This window comes from Orcinus orca, chromosome 1, assembly GCF_937001465.1.
Source record: "Orcinus orca chromosome 1, mOrcOrc1.1, whole genome shotgun sequence".
Taxonomy (NCBI): Eukaryota; Metazoa; Chordata; class Mammalia; order Artiodactyla; family Delphinidae; genus Orcinus; species Orcinus orca.
In genome coordinates, this window is record NC_064559.1 from 159,587,336 (window position 1) to 159,603,386 (window position 16,051).

Sequence of the window (16,051 nt, forward strand, 5' to 3'; positions counted from 1 at the left end):
GATATACGAAGGGCTGAACGGTAACTCTAACCAAGGGCAGTGGGTGTGATTGAACTCCCTGAGGTGATGGTGAGTTCGTGCAGCCAGAGGTCCATCTGCGCCCAGGGGGCCGCCTCCTCCTTTGGAGGAGCTTTCTTGCTTGGTGTCCAGCCTCGGAGAAGCAGATCGCACTTTGGTCAGGAGGACTTACTTACAAAAGGAGCGGTTCTCCTTCTGCACGCCCGGAAGATGCATCACATGTACTGGGGGGAAAAGCAGAGAAGCATCGGAGTCAGAAACGTTTCCCCTCACAAAGAGAGCTGGGGATCAGTCACAGCACCAGTCTTGTTTACAGGGGTGGAAAAATGTTCACAAATCAGTTCTGTTCCCAGCACAGTCTTGGAGTCAACTAGACTTGAGAGCAAATCCTGCTCTAATACTTGCTTGTTATATGATTTGGTGCAGGCCTTCAAACTCTCTCAGCCTCAGTCTCCCTACCTGGAAAATGGGGACAATAATAATCCTCTTGGGGTTATGGTGAGGCTTGCGCGTGGTAATTCGAGTGTGTCAAGTGCTCCGAGCTCTGCCTGTTATTCAGTAGTGTTTTGAGGGGGGCGGAGGAAGGGAGCAGAGGGAGAGGAGAGGCCGTGATGATGGAGGGGCCATGTGTGGGATTTGCACCCTCACCTTCTTCTTCCCCAGTGTTCACCTTGAAGCTGCCGGGCCTCTCCTGCCTGCCAGCACCTGGGAGGCCCCACACCTGGCTGCAGACTGCAGACCTGGGGCACTGAGATCGGCAGCTGTGTCCTCTGCCCAGGAACCTTCTCTTTCTTTTCTTTTTTTTTCCCAATTGAGTTATAATTGACATATAACATCGTGTTAGTTTCAGGTGTCCAACGTAATGATTTGATATTTGTGTATGTTGTGAAATGACTGCACAACATCCACTGTGTCACATAGTTACAGGTTTCTTTCTTGTGATGAGAACTTTTAAGATCTATTCTCTTAGCAACTTTCAAAAATATAATACGGGGCTTCCCTGGTGGCACAGTGGTTGAGAGTCCGCCTGCCGATGCAGGGGACACAGGTTCGTGCTCTGGTCCGGGAAGATCCCACATGTCGCGGAGCGGCTGGGCCCGTGAGCCATGGCCGCTGAGCCTGCGCGTCCGGAGCCTGTGCTCCGCAACGGGAGAGGCCACAACAGTGAGAGGCCCGCATACCGCAAAAAAAAAAAAAAAAAAAAAAAAAAAATATATATATATATATATATATATATATATATATAAAATACAGTATTGTTAACTATAGTCACCAGGCTGTACATTACATCCCCAGGACTTTTTATTTTAAAACGGGCAGTTTGTACCTTTTGATGCCCTTCACCCATTTTGCCCAGCCGTCACCCCCCAACCCCTGCCTCTGACAGCCACTAATCTGTTCTCTATATCTATGAGTTCTCTTTTGTTTAATAAAGATTTCACATACAGTGTTTGTCTTTGACTTACTTCACTTAGCATAATGCCCTTAGGGTCTGTGCGTGTTATCACGAATGGCAAGATTTCCTTCTTTTTTATGACTGAGTAATATTCCATTATGTATATATACTATGTACCACATCTTCTTTATCCGTTCTTCTGTCAATGGACACTTAGGTTGTTTCAGAACCTCCTCTTTCTAACAAGGGCGACCCACCCTCACCCCTGATTAGAAGCTTCCATGCCTCTCCGCTGTCGGCCTCCTCAGTGGCCGCTTTTAGCCTCCGGGACCATCCACATTCACCCTCCTTCTCCCCTAACTTCTTCTCTGCTCCAGCTCCAAACTCAAGTACTTGTTGCCACAAAGGTAAGTGAGGTATTTAGCGTCTGTGATCTTTCTGCAAGGAGTGTCTCTGCCTATAGAAACCCTGCCTGCCCTTCCAGGCTCTGCCACTCCTGCATAGGCAAAGGCCGCTGCGTGGAACGTGGTTATGGGGGAACCGAGACAGGAGCAGGGTGCTAGCTTTGGAGGCGGCAGCAACGCTCCCAGAAGGAGGGAACACCAAACTTTCTGTCGGGCAGACTTCAGACTTCCTCTTATTTGGCAGGCCTGATATTTCCCAGGCCTCTTCCCTAGTTTGCTTGTTTTTTCCCCATTTTCCCTCCCAGGTTGCTGGGGGCCACCCCTTGTCCTTCTCTCACTCCCACGTCCTCCCAACCTTTCCCTCATCCCTGGTACGCTTCTCTGATCTGGAGTGCGTGGTCGAGCACATTGGAATTCCTAAAACGACTCCGCTTCCACTGCTGCGGTGTCACAGATGATTTATTATTCTGATGTGTGTGGAGTTAAATCATAAAAACCAATTTCCTGGGTGATTTACTGGACTGGGGGCAGGGTCCAGGGTGTTTACCATTTGAAGAAATAGTGCTGGAAAAGGATTGAAACTTTGGGGAGAATTTATGAGCAAACCTCAAGGCACCCTAATTCAGAGTCAGGAGAGTACGCTGCTTGCATAGTTACTGACGTCTTCTGGCTCCCAGGTTTGAGCTCCCCCTTGTTCTGCCCCTGGTTAGAAATCACCCCAAACTATGAGCTCCTAGTCAGTCCTTCCAATTAGCTCATCTTTTTCTTGAATCTGATTGGGATGTCACAGATCACTTATAAGTACTCTGATTCCAGCTTTTCCAAAAACATGAATTATAATTCTTTTACCATGACGGGAAGTGAGTAGATTTCAGCTCTTGATATTTTGGAAAGAGCACCATGCTGCTTGTCGGAGCCCTGGGTCCAGTTCCTTCACGAATGTGCTGAGAGGCCTTGCACAGAACAATTAACTTCTAAGCCTTAGTTTTCTCATCTGTCTAGTTGGACCAGAGGCTTCCTTTGGTGTCAACCACTGCTAACATTCCATGAAGACACACCCAAGATTATACCCTAGGAGTGTGTATAGGCTTTTAATTTCCCTCCTTGGAGAGCTACGAGCACATGGGCACCCTGGGAGAAAGGCAAGGAGGGGGTGTTACTTTTTTTTTTTTTCTTGGTGCTATGTTCCCTCCGTACTTATTCTAATTGTAATGAGACTCTCCACTTTTCCATCCTCTTTCTTTCAGAACACTCCAACAAATTTTACAGGCTTATCGGAAGAAGAGTGCCCAAGAGACTGGCGGTCAGCATTCGCTAAGATGGAGAAGACAGACGGTAGGCAGGATCCCTTGTATTCCCTGTTCTACAGTGAGCACTTGGGTTGGAAAGAAATTATTACCATAAATCCTGAAAATAGCTCAGGGGAGGCCTACGGGAGACCATCCCCAAATAGGCGGTGCTGGGAAACCCAAACTGTGTGTTTCAGACATGAACAAGAGAAGGTAGTAGGGAATGAAAATGAAGGCTTATGTTTATATTGGAGTTGTGTAATTTTTGTAGTGTTTCTCATCCCTTCCAAGCACCAAGAAGGGAGCAGGATGATCTCACTCATTAAGCTCTTTTTAGAGATGAGGAGCTAGAGGTCTAAAAAAGAAGCACACGGGGCTTCCCTGGTGGCGCAGTGGTTGAGAGTCCGCCTGCTGATGCAGGGGACGCGGGTTCATGCCCCGGTCCGGGAAGATCCCACATGCCACGGAGCGGCTGGGCCTGTAAGCCATGGCTGCTGAGCCTGCACGTCCGGAGCCTGTGCCCCACAACAGGAGAGGCCACAACAGTGAGAGGCCCGCGTACCGCAAAAAAAAAAAAAAAAAAAGAGGCACAATTTGGTAAAAGAGCCTACATTCATACCTGTGTGATTTTCCAGGCATTTCACTTCTTTGAGCTTCACTTCCCTCCTATATCAGTTAGCTTTGCTGTGTAACAAATCACTCAAAAATGTATTGACTTAAAGATATTTATTATTTCTTAAAAGATTCTGTGGGTTGGCTAAGCCATTATCCTGGGCTGGGCCAGCTTGACTGATCTCTGCTGGACTTGTTCACATGTCTGTGGTCTTCTGGGTGACTTGTCCTGATGGTTTAGAATGGTTACACTCACACGTCTGGTGGTTGACTCCATGTCACCTAGGGCATCGGTGATGATTTGGCCATGTGTCTTTTGTTGCCCAGCAGGCTAGTTGGGGTTTGTTCACATGATGACAGAAGGGTTCCAAGCACAGCAGGAACAGACAAACTCCAATATGCAAGCAACTTTCAAATCTCTGCATATGTCACATTTGCTGTTGACCAAGTCACAAGGCCAAGCCTAGGGTCAGTGTGGGAGGGAAGTACATAAGGGTGGGTTATAATGGTGGCTATTTTTGCAAACAGTCTGCCACACCTCGTCTATAAGCAGGCATTAATACCTACTTCGCAGGATTGGTAAAGGATTAAATGAGATAATGCATGTAAGGTTGTCGAGTAATAACTATCTAGCCCAACGAATGTCTCGATGAATGTCCCCCTTTCCCTCCCCAGGAAGTTTGCCAAGCATCATAGACTAGACCCCGATCCCCTGACTTCTAATGAAATGCTTTTTCCAGATTTACCAAATGTCAGGAAACAGTAGAGCCTATATGGCCCTTCACTGGGACAGGACTCAAGGACTGGACAGCAGCTCCAGCCCTGCCTTATCCTTCTTTCCAAATGCAGTTACCATATATTTCAAAAGTCTGCCCCTCTCCCCAGGGAGCTGCCTTTTCAGCGCTTCCCTGAAAGTGGTCCCGCAGAATACCAGCTAATTCCCTTAATGCCCCGGGGGCCTGTCATTCCTGCTTGCCTCATTTGTCCCCGCTCAACATCCTTGACACGGCTGCTTTCCACGTGATCACCCACAACTAGCTAAGAAAGGCACCCCTCCCTTCAAGCACACACATCTCACAAAATAAAGGCAGAGGAGGGAAAAGACAGCTTCCACTGTCTTGGCCTTTTGAAGAGATTCATTTAATTCCCCTTCTTTCTGGTTGTATTTTTGGCCACTTTCTCTCTAGTTTCTGTTTTTCCCATTTCCTTCAGAAATTGAGTATAGGCTTTTGGACTTTTTTCCTCATTTTAAATGCCTCTGATGGGTTCCCTTACCTGCCCCCCACTTCACTTTTTCACTCAGGGTAATGACTGTGGCCCCTTCCTCCTTCCCTTGTCTCCTTCGAATCCCTTTTCTCATGCCTACCTGTAAGTCTTAGGCTCATGACTGTGTTTGCAGGTCCTTTCCAAGGGTCTAGTGATCTGGGGTGCTTTCAGACCGAGACTCTGTAGGGAATTCTAGGTAGCTCTGAGCCTCATATATCCTACTTTTTTCTTCTCCCCTGACTCGTTTTTCCCAGTTTCTCCAGAATTATTTTCTTGGACTCTCACTCCCCCTTGATGCTGTAGTCCTAACACAGAGTTAAATATTCAAGAAAGAGCACATTCTCCGTGAATCCCCCCTTGCCCCGTTCAGAGCTAGCCCATCCTCATCTTTCGGCCCCTTTGTTCAGTACCTATGCCATGTTCTCTACTGCATCGGTGCTAATAATCACAACTCTGTGAGTTAGGTATTCTTATCACCACGTTACAAATGAAGAGACTGCGGCATAGGGAATTTAAATAATTCGCCCAGAATCACAGAGGCAGGAGGTAACAGAGGCAGGATTCAACTCCAGCCAGTTATGTGTTGGTTTGTCAGATCTGAAGTTCATTTTGAGCAGAGACAGTCCTCCTAATTAATTCTCACCCTGGCCCAATGCCTGGAATTCTGAGCTCCTGCATACCTATCACCAGGTAGAATTAAAAGGAGCAGAACTTAATGTGAGCATAGATCTCCCAGCATATCAGATCAAGCTCCCTCATTCAAGGTCCAGCATTCCTCTTGCACTGGGAGAAAGAGAAGGAATGCAGAACGGTGGGTGGCAGGCACAGCAGCACAATGTGTGTGTGTGTGTGTGTGTGTGTGTGTGTGTGTGTGTGTGTGTGTGTGTGAGAGAGAGAGAGAGAGAGAGAGAGAGAGAGAGAGAGGGGGCGTGTGAGAGAGAGAGAGACCCCATAGTGTAGCTTAGGAAAGCACCTATTAAACCCATCATCCTGGATAACTGCTCAGTTTCACAGACTTCTTTGATTCACCTCAGTCTCCCTTGTGGAATATTTTCCCTTGGAACCTGCTGTTCCTCATTTGATGCTATTATTGTATTTGTGCTCTGGACCTGCTCTCAGAGGCTGATGGGCAAATCAGTTCATTTCTACCGAATTGAGGCAATAGGCAGATAAATAATGCAGTCTCTCCTTTGCAGTGTTCTTTGCCTTCTGGCAAAGAACATAAATCTGCTCCCTATTTAACTTTAGACAAATACCTCCTCTCTGATTTGGCTTGTTCCTATAATCCAGGAGGCTGCTGAACCGGCCAGTAGGCCTAAGAGTATAGCCAAGTGCAGCTGGGAAACTAACAGAGAACAATTGCTGTCATTGAGACTACCAGTGTGCCTCTTTGGGAGAAAGCAGGTTTGTAAAAAATCACGTGGGTGAATGGGAACTTATTGGAGTTTTTTGGGTGCTGGAGGAGTGTTTACGCCTTATCTGCCTGGAGTCCAGGTATCTGCACAGAAGCTCTGGAACCCAACTTGGACCAACCCTGTGGATCTGCACCAATGTCTTGCTGTGTTCCCTGCTGAGGCTGTGACTTAACTCACCCACAGGCCCTGCAACTTTACTTAGCACTGAGGCTGGTAGGGTCGATTGTGTCAGTGTTCAAGGGTTCAGCCTTTATGTGTCTACTTGGCTTCTTTAGTTCTTTGGAGATAACTGTACTTCCCTAAGCACAGTTCCTGTGCCCCAGGCATGTAGCACTGGCCAGAAGGATAGATCAGACAGGCAAGTGGGAAGAGCTCAGTCCAAATATGTCATCACTCTTAGGGAAAAAGCAGCCCTATATGTGCCCCAGGTAACGCCATCATTTGCATCTCTTCTTGAACCTGCCCCTTCCTTCCATTCCCTTAGTTTCTTTCACCTTGACCATGTCAGCAATCTCCCAACTGGTCTTCAGGCCTCTGGTTTGTTCTTCTTCTAATCCTCTGTAAGAATGCTCACTGTGAAATCACATTTGACCAAGTCACTCCCTTGTGTAAAACCCTTTGATGACTCCCACTGCCTAGAGAGTAAAGTCAAAGCTTGTTGGCATGCATACAAGTGGCTCCCTGATCTGGCTCTTGCTGACCTTTCCAATTTTGTCTTTTTCTACCCCTCACCCTTCTCTTCCACACTTTAAGTTCCAACCGTATCAACTGTGTTTGTAGAACCCTGAATTACTGTGGATGGTCACACCTTAATGCATCTGCCCATCCTCTGACATATATCTGATCTGTCCTGGCTGTCTACTGCTGCATAACAAACCACCCCAAAACCTAGTGGCTTAAAACAATCATGCCTTATTAACACAAGTTCAGCTGAGTGGTCCTCATTTGGAGTCCCTCCTGTCATTGAAATCAGATGATGGCTGAGGCTGGAGTCATCTGAAGTTCTTTTATTTATGCCTGGCACCTGGGCTAGGATGTCTGGAACAGCTCAGGCTGGCGAGGCATCTCTCACCGTCTCTTCACATGACCTCTCTCTGGAGCTACTTGGGCTTCCTCACAGTATGGCAGTCTCGGGGAAGTTGGACTCCTTATATGGCATCTGGCTTCCCCCTGAGTGTGCACTCTAAGAGACGCAGGTAGAACTTAGAGGCTTCTTATGACCTAGTCTTGGCATTCTCTCAGTGTCATTTCTGCCATTTTCTTTTGGTCAAAGCAGTCACAGGCCAGCTGAAATTCAAAAGCATAGAGAAATGGACCCCACCTCTCAATACAAGATTCCCTTGCCTGTCTAGAGAAGGTGGGAATTGATAATGGCCACCTTGGAGATAAACAGCTACAATGTCTTTCACCCTCTTGTGTTCTCCTGGCAAACTGCTATTTATTCATTTAACACCCAGTTATATGTCGCTCTTATGAAGTCATCCCTCTCCAACCAAGGCAGAATTAGCCTCTAAGTCCAAGAAAGTTTTTCTGAGAAACTAGGAAAATAAGTCAAGAAGCAACACTGGTCCTTGAGCATGTATCTGTTACCATCCTTGTCACACTGCATTGTACCTGTTGGTGTTTCTCCTACTTGACCATACTTTTTTTTTGAGGGCAGAGCTATACCTGATTCATCTCTGTGTCCTTAAGATCTATCTTAGCAACCAACAGAGGTGCTCAATAAATAGTGGTTGAGGTAAGTGAACTCAATTACTGCTATATTGTCATTTTTCCCCCAGGGCCTATTACTCTTGGAGTCAAGCAATCAGTCAGACACAAAGAATTTGAGGATCCCCTCCTACGTACCCAGCAAGTCAGCTTCCATCAGGGGGCTTCAGTTCTCTGTAATTTGGACTTCCACAAAGATAATAACTATAATATTGAGTGTGTATTGAATGTTCATCCTGTGCTAGGCACTGTTCTAAGCACTTCATATGTATTAACCAGTCCTCACCATCTCATCTTACCTGTTATTATTGCTATCTTATGGATGATGAGACACAGGGAGGCTAAGTAACTTTCCCAAGGTCACAGAGCTGAAATATAGACCGGGCTCCAGGCTCTGTATTCTTGGCCTCTGTGCTCTCCACTAATGTCCTCTCCTGAACTCAACATTTTCAGAGCATGTTTGGCAGAATGTCACAGAGATCATAAAGGGTGTCACCTTAGGAACATGAAAACAACAAAGATGATTTAACCTGAGGAAGGTGCTAATTGGAGACAAATCCCTATGGATTTAAATAATCAAAGGACTGACTTGTTCTCAGCATCCTCTGCTGGGGTCAAGATCAGTGGTGCCTTGGTGTGATGGAGAACGTTCTCATCGTGACATTCTCCTGATACTTTGGGCTGCTCTGAAAAATCATGAGTCCCACACCTCTTGGAGGAATGTTTGCCAATGTCCCTTTTGACATTGATTGTCCCATTTTCCTCCACCACCTTTTTTTCCAGTTTGTGAAGAAAGTGGTATTTCCTTACCTGGCATGAGTTTTTGAGAGCGAAACTTGTTTGTTAAGCACTACGCAGTTTTCCAGTGGAAAAGAGCATAGGCTGTGCACGATTATGGCTGCCCGTTCTGAGCTTCACGTACCTAGAGGCTCAGCCGTCAGAGGAAGCTTAAATGATGCAGGAGGCACGGCTCCTTGATATCTCTGGATTTAGCAAGATTTACTAGGACCTATTTCAGTAATGCAAGGTCCTTGTTTAATATTGAGACAATCGTGTATCTCATCCTTTGGAAACGTCCATATTCATAATTACCAATTAGTACCCTGATTTGGCAAATTCCTGGCCACAGTGGTAACTGAAATGCCATACTGCAAATTGGAAACTATTCCCTCTACCTATTTCCTTGGAGACATTGGCTAAGTCCACATTGATTTAATAACAGGATTTCTCAGCCCAGCCAAAAGACGGTGAGCATCTCAGCATAATTCAGAGGCTGGAACATTTAGGAGAATGCTTGTGCGAGAGATATTAGGTCTCACCGCCTGTCTTTCTCATTAACGTTGTGCTTCTTTTTCACATGTCTTATGTCTCCCAGCCAAAGACCAGTCCTCTCAGGGGGATGAAGAGAAAGACCCTCCAAAGAGCCACCCCTACTCCGTGGAGACCCCATATGGCTTCCATTTAGACCTGGACTTCCTCAAGTATGTGGATGACATCGAGAAGGGAAACACCATCAAAAGGATTCCTATCCACAGACGGGCCAAGCAGGCCAAGTTTAGCACTTTGCCCCGAAACTTCAGCCTTCCCGATAGCGGCGCTCGCCCCCACGCTGCTCTTTCCCACCCGAACTGGCCCCCAGTGGTGCCAAGTAAGGTGTCGCTCGGGACAGAGGCGCGAGCCCAGCCACTGCCGCTCGGTGATCACCCCCAAGCCGCTGGCGGGAGCGAGGCGAGCTACCACCGGAAGGCCCTGCTGACGGAGACCGCCAGACAGCTGGAGGCTGAGGTCGCCTCCGGGAGTGGACGGCCCCAGCTCTTGAGAGCATCCAGCATGCCGGCCACGCTGCTGCAGAACAGGGCCTCAGAGGACCCAAGCCTAGACTCAGGGCCCCCTACCCCGCCCGCCCTCCCCCCACTTCAGGGCGAAGGCGGTGTCTGTGATGGCGCCTTTGGGCCTGCGGAAGGATTTGCAGGTTTTTCCAACTCCACCCAGGGAGCAGCGGCCCAACTAGAAGTCAGAGAGTCTGGAGACCTGGTGCCAGGAATACCGGAGCTGATCCTGAAGGGGCCTGAGCCTCCAGAGGGTGAAGAAGCAGCTGCAAATCACCTCCCTTTCTCAAGTCCTCCTTTCTCATCACTTGTAGTTCTAGAGGATGCAGAAGACCAACAGGAAAGCAGACAAGCCGAGGTGGCGGTCACGACCCCCGGCTCCCCAACACCAAGCCCCCCACCTCTGCCATCACCCGTCCCTGAGAATGAGCTCCCCCTAGAAGAAATCGAGCTCAACATCATCGAGATCCCACCGCCGCCACCTGTAGAAGTAGACGTGAGAAGCATCGGTATCCGGGTCACGGAGGAAAGCCTGGGCCTTACCTCCGTGGATCCTGGCAGCATCTCCAGCCTGAAGCAGCAGCTCTCGGGCCTCGAGGGCGAGTTGTCTGGAAGAACTGAGGAACTAGCCCAAGTCAGAGCTGCCCTCCAGCGGCAGGAGGAGGAAATCAAGGCTAGGGGGCAGAGGATTCGAGAGCTAGAGTGCACTGTAGCTCAACTGACAGAAAAGCTTAGCCACGAGAACACCAAAGATGCTCAGGGCCAGACTGATGCCATGGTCAACACTGACCCTCTGCACGGACTCTTGACCAGGGAGTCGTGTGACAAGAGCATTGGGGTCAACCTTATGGGCAGCACAAGATCTGAAAGCTGGGGGGCCTGGGGAAAGGGGAATGGCGTCCTGTGGAGGCAGGAGAGTCACAAATGGGGGGATCGGAGCCCAGCAGAATTTGTGTCACCATCCCAGCTGTCACTGCCACAGGGATCCAAGATGGTCCTCACCCCCTCTTTACATAGCTGCCTCTCCACTGAGCTCAGGATCGAAGAAGGACGCTCTGACCAGGAGGGAGGCCATCAGGTGGGAGCCGAGGGTCCAGTCAGGGGAGCAAGAGGCTCTCCAAGGAGCAGCGAGAGAAAGGCTCCCCCAGCAGGGAGGAAGGAGGCCGGTTCAGAGCTCCCGGGGAAGGAGCGCCCAGGAAGGCCACCGAGCTCGCCCACCACTGATGCCACTATCGGGCAGTACGTTAAGAAGATCCAGGAGCTCCTGCAGGAGCAGTGGAGCTGCCTGGAGCATGGGTACCCGGAGCTGGCCCATGCCATCAAGCAGCCCGCCTCCAAGCTCAGCAGCATTCAGAGCCAGCTGCAGAGCTCCCTCAACCTGCTGCTGTCCGCCTACTCGGCCCACGCTGCACCCCAGAGGGAGCCCCCGGGCCCCTCTTCCTCCCCGCCGACGGGTAAATCCTGGTGCCTGCGACGGGAAACCATTGCTCCTTGACGAGTCAAAGGGGAAAAGGGTTTTAATTGCATGCATATGTTTTTTTAAAAGGTTTAAGCACATCCAGGAACCCGGTGGAATAAAAACTGATCTCTGCGACAGTGGAGGCTTGGAACCTCTGCTCTTGTCCTTGCTCTAACGTTGGGACCGACTGCAGGGCTACCACATACAGCCGTTCACATAGCACAGGGCACAAAGATGCCAGAGGGTGAACGGGAGCTGAAACCCAGCCCACACTTGCCAAGCTTGCAGCACTGTGTGTCTGCCCAGAGAGGTGCCTCTTTCTCATTTGCATTGTGCAAAGGCGATGTCTAGGGTGGCTGGCTGTGAGTGCTTTAAACCTCTGCCTCCCTTAATTGTTTCTTGGGCTCTTGCATTCCTGTGGTCCTGCCCAGTTCTTGCACATTAAGAGGTTTTTTTGTAGCCTTGTTTTGGAGGATCATTATATTGAGAGCTGAGATATTTTACTGAATTATTTTCTCTCTCCCTCTCTCTCCCTCTGTGTCTGTGTGTGTGAGAGAGAGAGAGAGAGAGAAATTGGGCGATACATGTGGAAGTCGACCCTTTGGCGGAGCGGCTCTTCCTCCTATAACAGATCACACACTCTGGAGTTAAGTGGAACCATATTTTGCTTTGCTCAACGGGCAGCAGCGTGTGAGTCTGCTTCCTGCCGCAGCTCACAAATTGGCTGTTTTCTCGTTATTTCGGTGCTAGTTTTAGTCGTACTCATTGTGAATTGCCTCCTGTAACTTTGAGCCCAGCAAAGCCCAGCAAAAGAAGACTCGTGCTCTCGCTCGTGTGTTTTCCGCGGCTACCCCACATCACAAGTGTCATCTGACTTGTGAGTCAGGAAGGACCGCTGGGGTGCCCTCGAGCAGAAGTGGGTGCCAGACCAGGGGTCGGGAGGCCCAAGTTCTACTCCTGCTCTGCCATTCCCTGAGCACACCTGAGCCTCAGATTTCCCCAGACTGAGATAGGGACAACAGTGGCACTCACACCACATGGTTCAAGAATGCTCCAATAACTCTACTCTGTAATCCACACGTAGAGGGTTTGTGAACCGGAACAATTTGGCTGGCATTGACCAGAAGGTTGGGGCACCTCAAAGACCCTCAGTATATTTGAGTTAAATTATCTAGTTCCCTTTCTGCCCCTTCACACACCTTCAGCCCGTGTGCCCTCAAAGCAAGAGTCCCAGTTCTGCTGCATTCTGGGGCATCCCCAAGATCATGCTAACCTGTGATGTTGTGTCTGCCTAGAGATCTCCCCGTCGACCAGCCTTAAATCCATAATGAAAAAGAAAGACTATGGCTTCCGTGCAGGAGGTAATGGGACCAAAAAGAACCTTCAGTTTGTTGGGGTTAACGGTGGGTAAGCATCGCTCATGAAGCCCAGCCTACCCTCCACACTACCTCTCCTGCTGTTGTCCCGAGCACTCTCTTTTCCTAGGGGAAGCATCTGGTTTTCATTCTTCTTCAAGGGAATTAATCTCAACGGCCCTTTAAAACTCCCTCTCGGGTTTGCATGTGTTTGGCTTCTTGCCAGCTGTGGTAGTCTGTTGGATCCTGTGCTTTTAATATGTCTTGGCTTTGGTGTTCCCTGGGGCCAGGATTCTGGTGCCTTCTGCTAGTTTGGGGACACATGAGCCCTTTAAGGAAGGCGTTTAATCTGAACCATAACACTGAACCTAGGACAAATTCTTAATTTGTAGAACTTCAGATTTCATCCTTTTAATTTTTTCCTTCCTTTAACTAACTTTCGGCAAACCAGACCAACTTTTTTAGGATGAAGGAAAACGATCAATGTCTATTGACTCAGAACGTGAACCAGACCTTATATAGTGTAGAGAGTAAATCACTGGATTTAGAATATTTTCTAAGTCAGTCATTCAACAAACATTTATTAAGTACCGATGATGTGTTTGGTGGTAGGGATAAAAAAGTCAAATAAATCATTGTCCCTGCCTTTAACTCACAGTTTGGACATGGGCAGAGATAAGACAGAAGTAAAGGGAGAATGCTGACAGGGTGAGATGAACTCTAGTAGAGAAAGAAGTGGAGGATGGTGGGAAAGCCCAAAGCAGGGGCACCAGGCCCAGCCAGGGGTGGGCCCAGGAGGCTGCCCGGAACAGGTCAGAACCCCTGCTAATTTGGGTGAGACCAGAAGGAAGACACCCAGTTCAGACAAGGGTGACGTCACTACTGTGGCAGGTTCTGTGAGGGAAACGTCAGACAGATTGAAATGCGATGTTATAGGAGGGTTGCTGTTCTTACGCCTGCTGACGCCAGACACTGTGGCCAGAGGAGAAACCATTTTTTTCTGAGCTTTCCCCAGTTTGTGGACAGAAAGCAGAATCAGACTAACCTCAAAGTCTAAAGCAGGTCCCGTCTCTCCCCTGCTTAAATACTTGCAAAAGTTCCAGGTTTGTTTTTTGTTTTTTTAATATTTATTTATTGGCTGCGTCGGGTCTTAGTTGCGGCACGGGCTCTTCCTTGCGCTATGCAGGCTCCAGGGCGCCTGGGCTGTGTAGTTGCGGCACACGGGCTCAGTTGCCCCATGGCACGTGGATTCTTAGTTCCCCAATGAGGGATCGAACTGGCGTCCCCTGGATTGCAAGATGGATTCTTAACCACTGGACCACCAGAGAAGTCCCCCAAAGTGCCAGCTTTGTACCAAAACCTGGAGGTCCATCTCGTGACTCCAGCCGGCCTCATCCGCCATCACTGGCTCCGGGCTTTCTTCCCTTAAACATGCTCAGTCAGGCTTTCTTGGGGCCTTTGCATTTGCTGTTTCCTCCACTTAAAGTTCTCTCCCAGATATCCCTCAGTATCTGTCAGTCTGGTGCAGTGGTTCTCAACCTCGACTGCACCTTGGAAACCCTGGGGGAGCCTTAAAAATACTGACACCTGGCTCCCCCTCCTGGGGGACTCCGGTTTAATTAGTCTCGGGTGCAGTACAGGTATCGGGAACTTTAAACACCCTCAGGTGATGCTAACATGCAGCCAACGTTAAAAACTTCTGCTCTAATGAAAGTAGCCCCTCCTCCCATCACGCTATCCCATGGCCCGTTATTAGTTTACTCATTGCTCTTATCATTATCTGAATATATTGTTTACGTGTTTATTTTCTGCCTTTCCCTACTTAGAGTTTAAGCTCAGTTACGATAGGGACTTTGGTTATAACATTTAGAACAGTGCCTGGCACATAGTAGGTATTCAATAAATGTCTGTTGAATGAATGAATGAACTTCCAGGTGGAGCTTTTATGAAGCAATTCTAAGATAAGAACTGTTTGGTAAACTTAATATGTCCCGTTTTCTTAATCACAAAAGCAAAATGTTGTGCCAAGCACAGTAGAGGAAGAAATATCTGGGATTTGAACAAGACAGAATGTGAGCATACCAGGGAGCAGTCTGGGTTTGCAAATCCAGTGAGCACAGGGCCTTTACATAGGGACCACCATTCAGATAAAGGGCAGGAGGGGGTTCAGTAGAAGCTGTGGCCACTGGTCTCCCCTGGTCTCTGTGGCAGTGCCAGTAGGCCAAGAACCCGAAATCTTCATCTTAATTGGAGCATCCTCCATCGGAGGTCTCCTGTTGACCATCAGCAGAGGGATCAATACATCTTCCAGAACTTTCCTCTCTGGTCTCTGGTCTGCCACCTCAATAGAGTTGCATATGACTGAACACAAGGATTATTGCTGGGGAGGGAAGGCCATTCAAATGGCCCACGCCCTCACTTTTGCTGTTTTAAGCCGTGGTTGAAATAGCAACTGAGAAAGGCAGGTGCTAGGTTCAAGTATCCCAACTGTTCACGTGTCCCATGGAACCCTGCCAGGAGTGAACACAGATGGTTCCTCCCTTGTCAGCTGTAAGCTGGGATAGAACAGGGTGGCCAAAGGGAGGTTTCACAGTCACCCAGAGATGTGATGATTTGTTAGGCAATTCAGAGAACTCAGGGTGGGGGACGTTTGCCTAGATCTGGGTCTCTCTCAGGACAGGACATTAGGGTTCCAGAATCAAACTCTTCCATGAGAGCCTTGGATACCTGGATCATCTGAATGCATCGACCAGTTAGGCCATGGGCTGTTTGTGTGTTTGTTGCAAAGAGCTTAGTTAATTACCCTTTTCCCCAAATGGCCTCCAGCGTTAAAGGTACAGAGCTCTTAAAAGCATGTTCCTCTGACAGTAGGTTTCCTGGGAGTCCCCTTGCCCAGCACTGCAAGTGTAGAGAATGGAGGACGAGGTTAGCAAGCACGGAAGTGTCGTTTAAAGCCCACTGAGTTCTCATTAGTGTTGACACGAGCATCAGGCAGGAAGCACGGAACGAGTGACCTTGTCTCCTTTCCCAGCTATGAGACCACCTCGAGTGAGGAGACCAGCAGTGAGGACACCTCCCCAGAAGATTTGTCTGACAGCGAGGCCGAGAAGAAATGTGATGGCCCAGAATCTAGGCGGGGCAAGGATGCCCACCTCAGCTACAAGGCGGGGCAGGGCATTCCCGAGGGCACTCGTGACACAGACCAGCAAAGCGGGCCTGGGGAAGAGCTTCCCCATCCCAAGGCTGAGAGGTGAGTCAGATGGGGACAGATGGGGCACTTGATCCTCTGAGAAAGAGC

General features: G+C 48.9%; 1 protein-coding gene across 1 annotated transcript in view; it reads left to right on the forward strand.

The window, feature by feature from the left end:
• Positions 1-16,051, forward strand: part of KANK4 (KN motif and ankyrin repeat domains 4) — a 70,176-nt gene that overhangs the window by 32,172 nt on the left and 21,953 nt on the right. Inside the window, exons 3-6 of the mRNA XM_004281598.3 lie at positions 3,066-3,153; positions 9,486-11,393; positions 12,694-12,805; positions 15,785-16,003. Coding sequence (XP_004281646.1) covers positions 3,138-3,153; positions 9,486-11,393; positions 12,694-12,805; positions 15,785-16,003 — 2,255 coding nt within the window. The 5' untranslated portion in view covers positions 3,066-3,137. The remainder of the gene's footprint in view (positions 1-3,065; positions 3,154-9,485; positions 11,394-12,693; positions 12,806-15,784; positions 16,004-16,051) is intronic.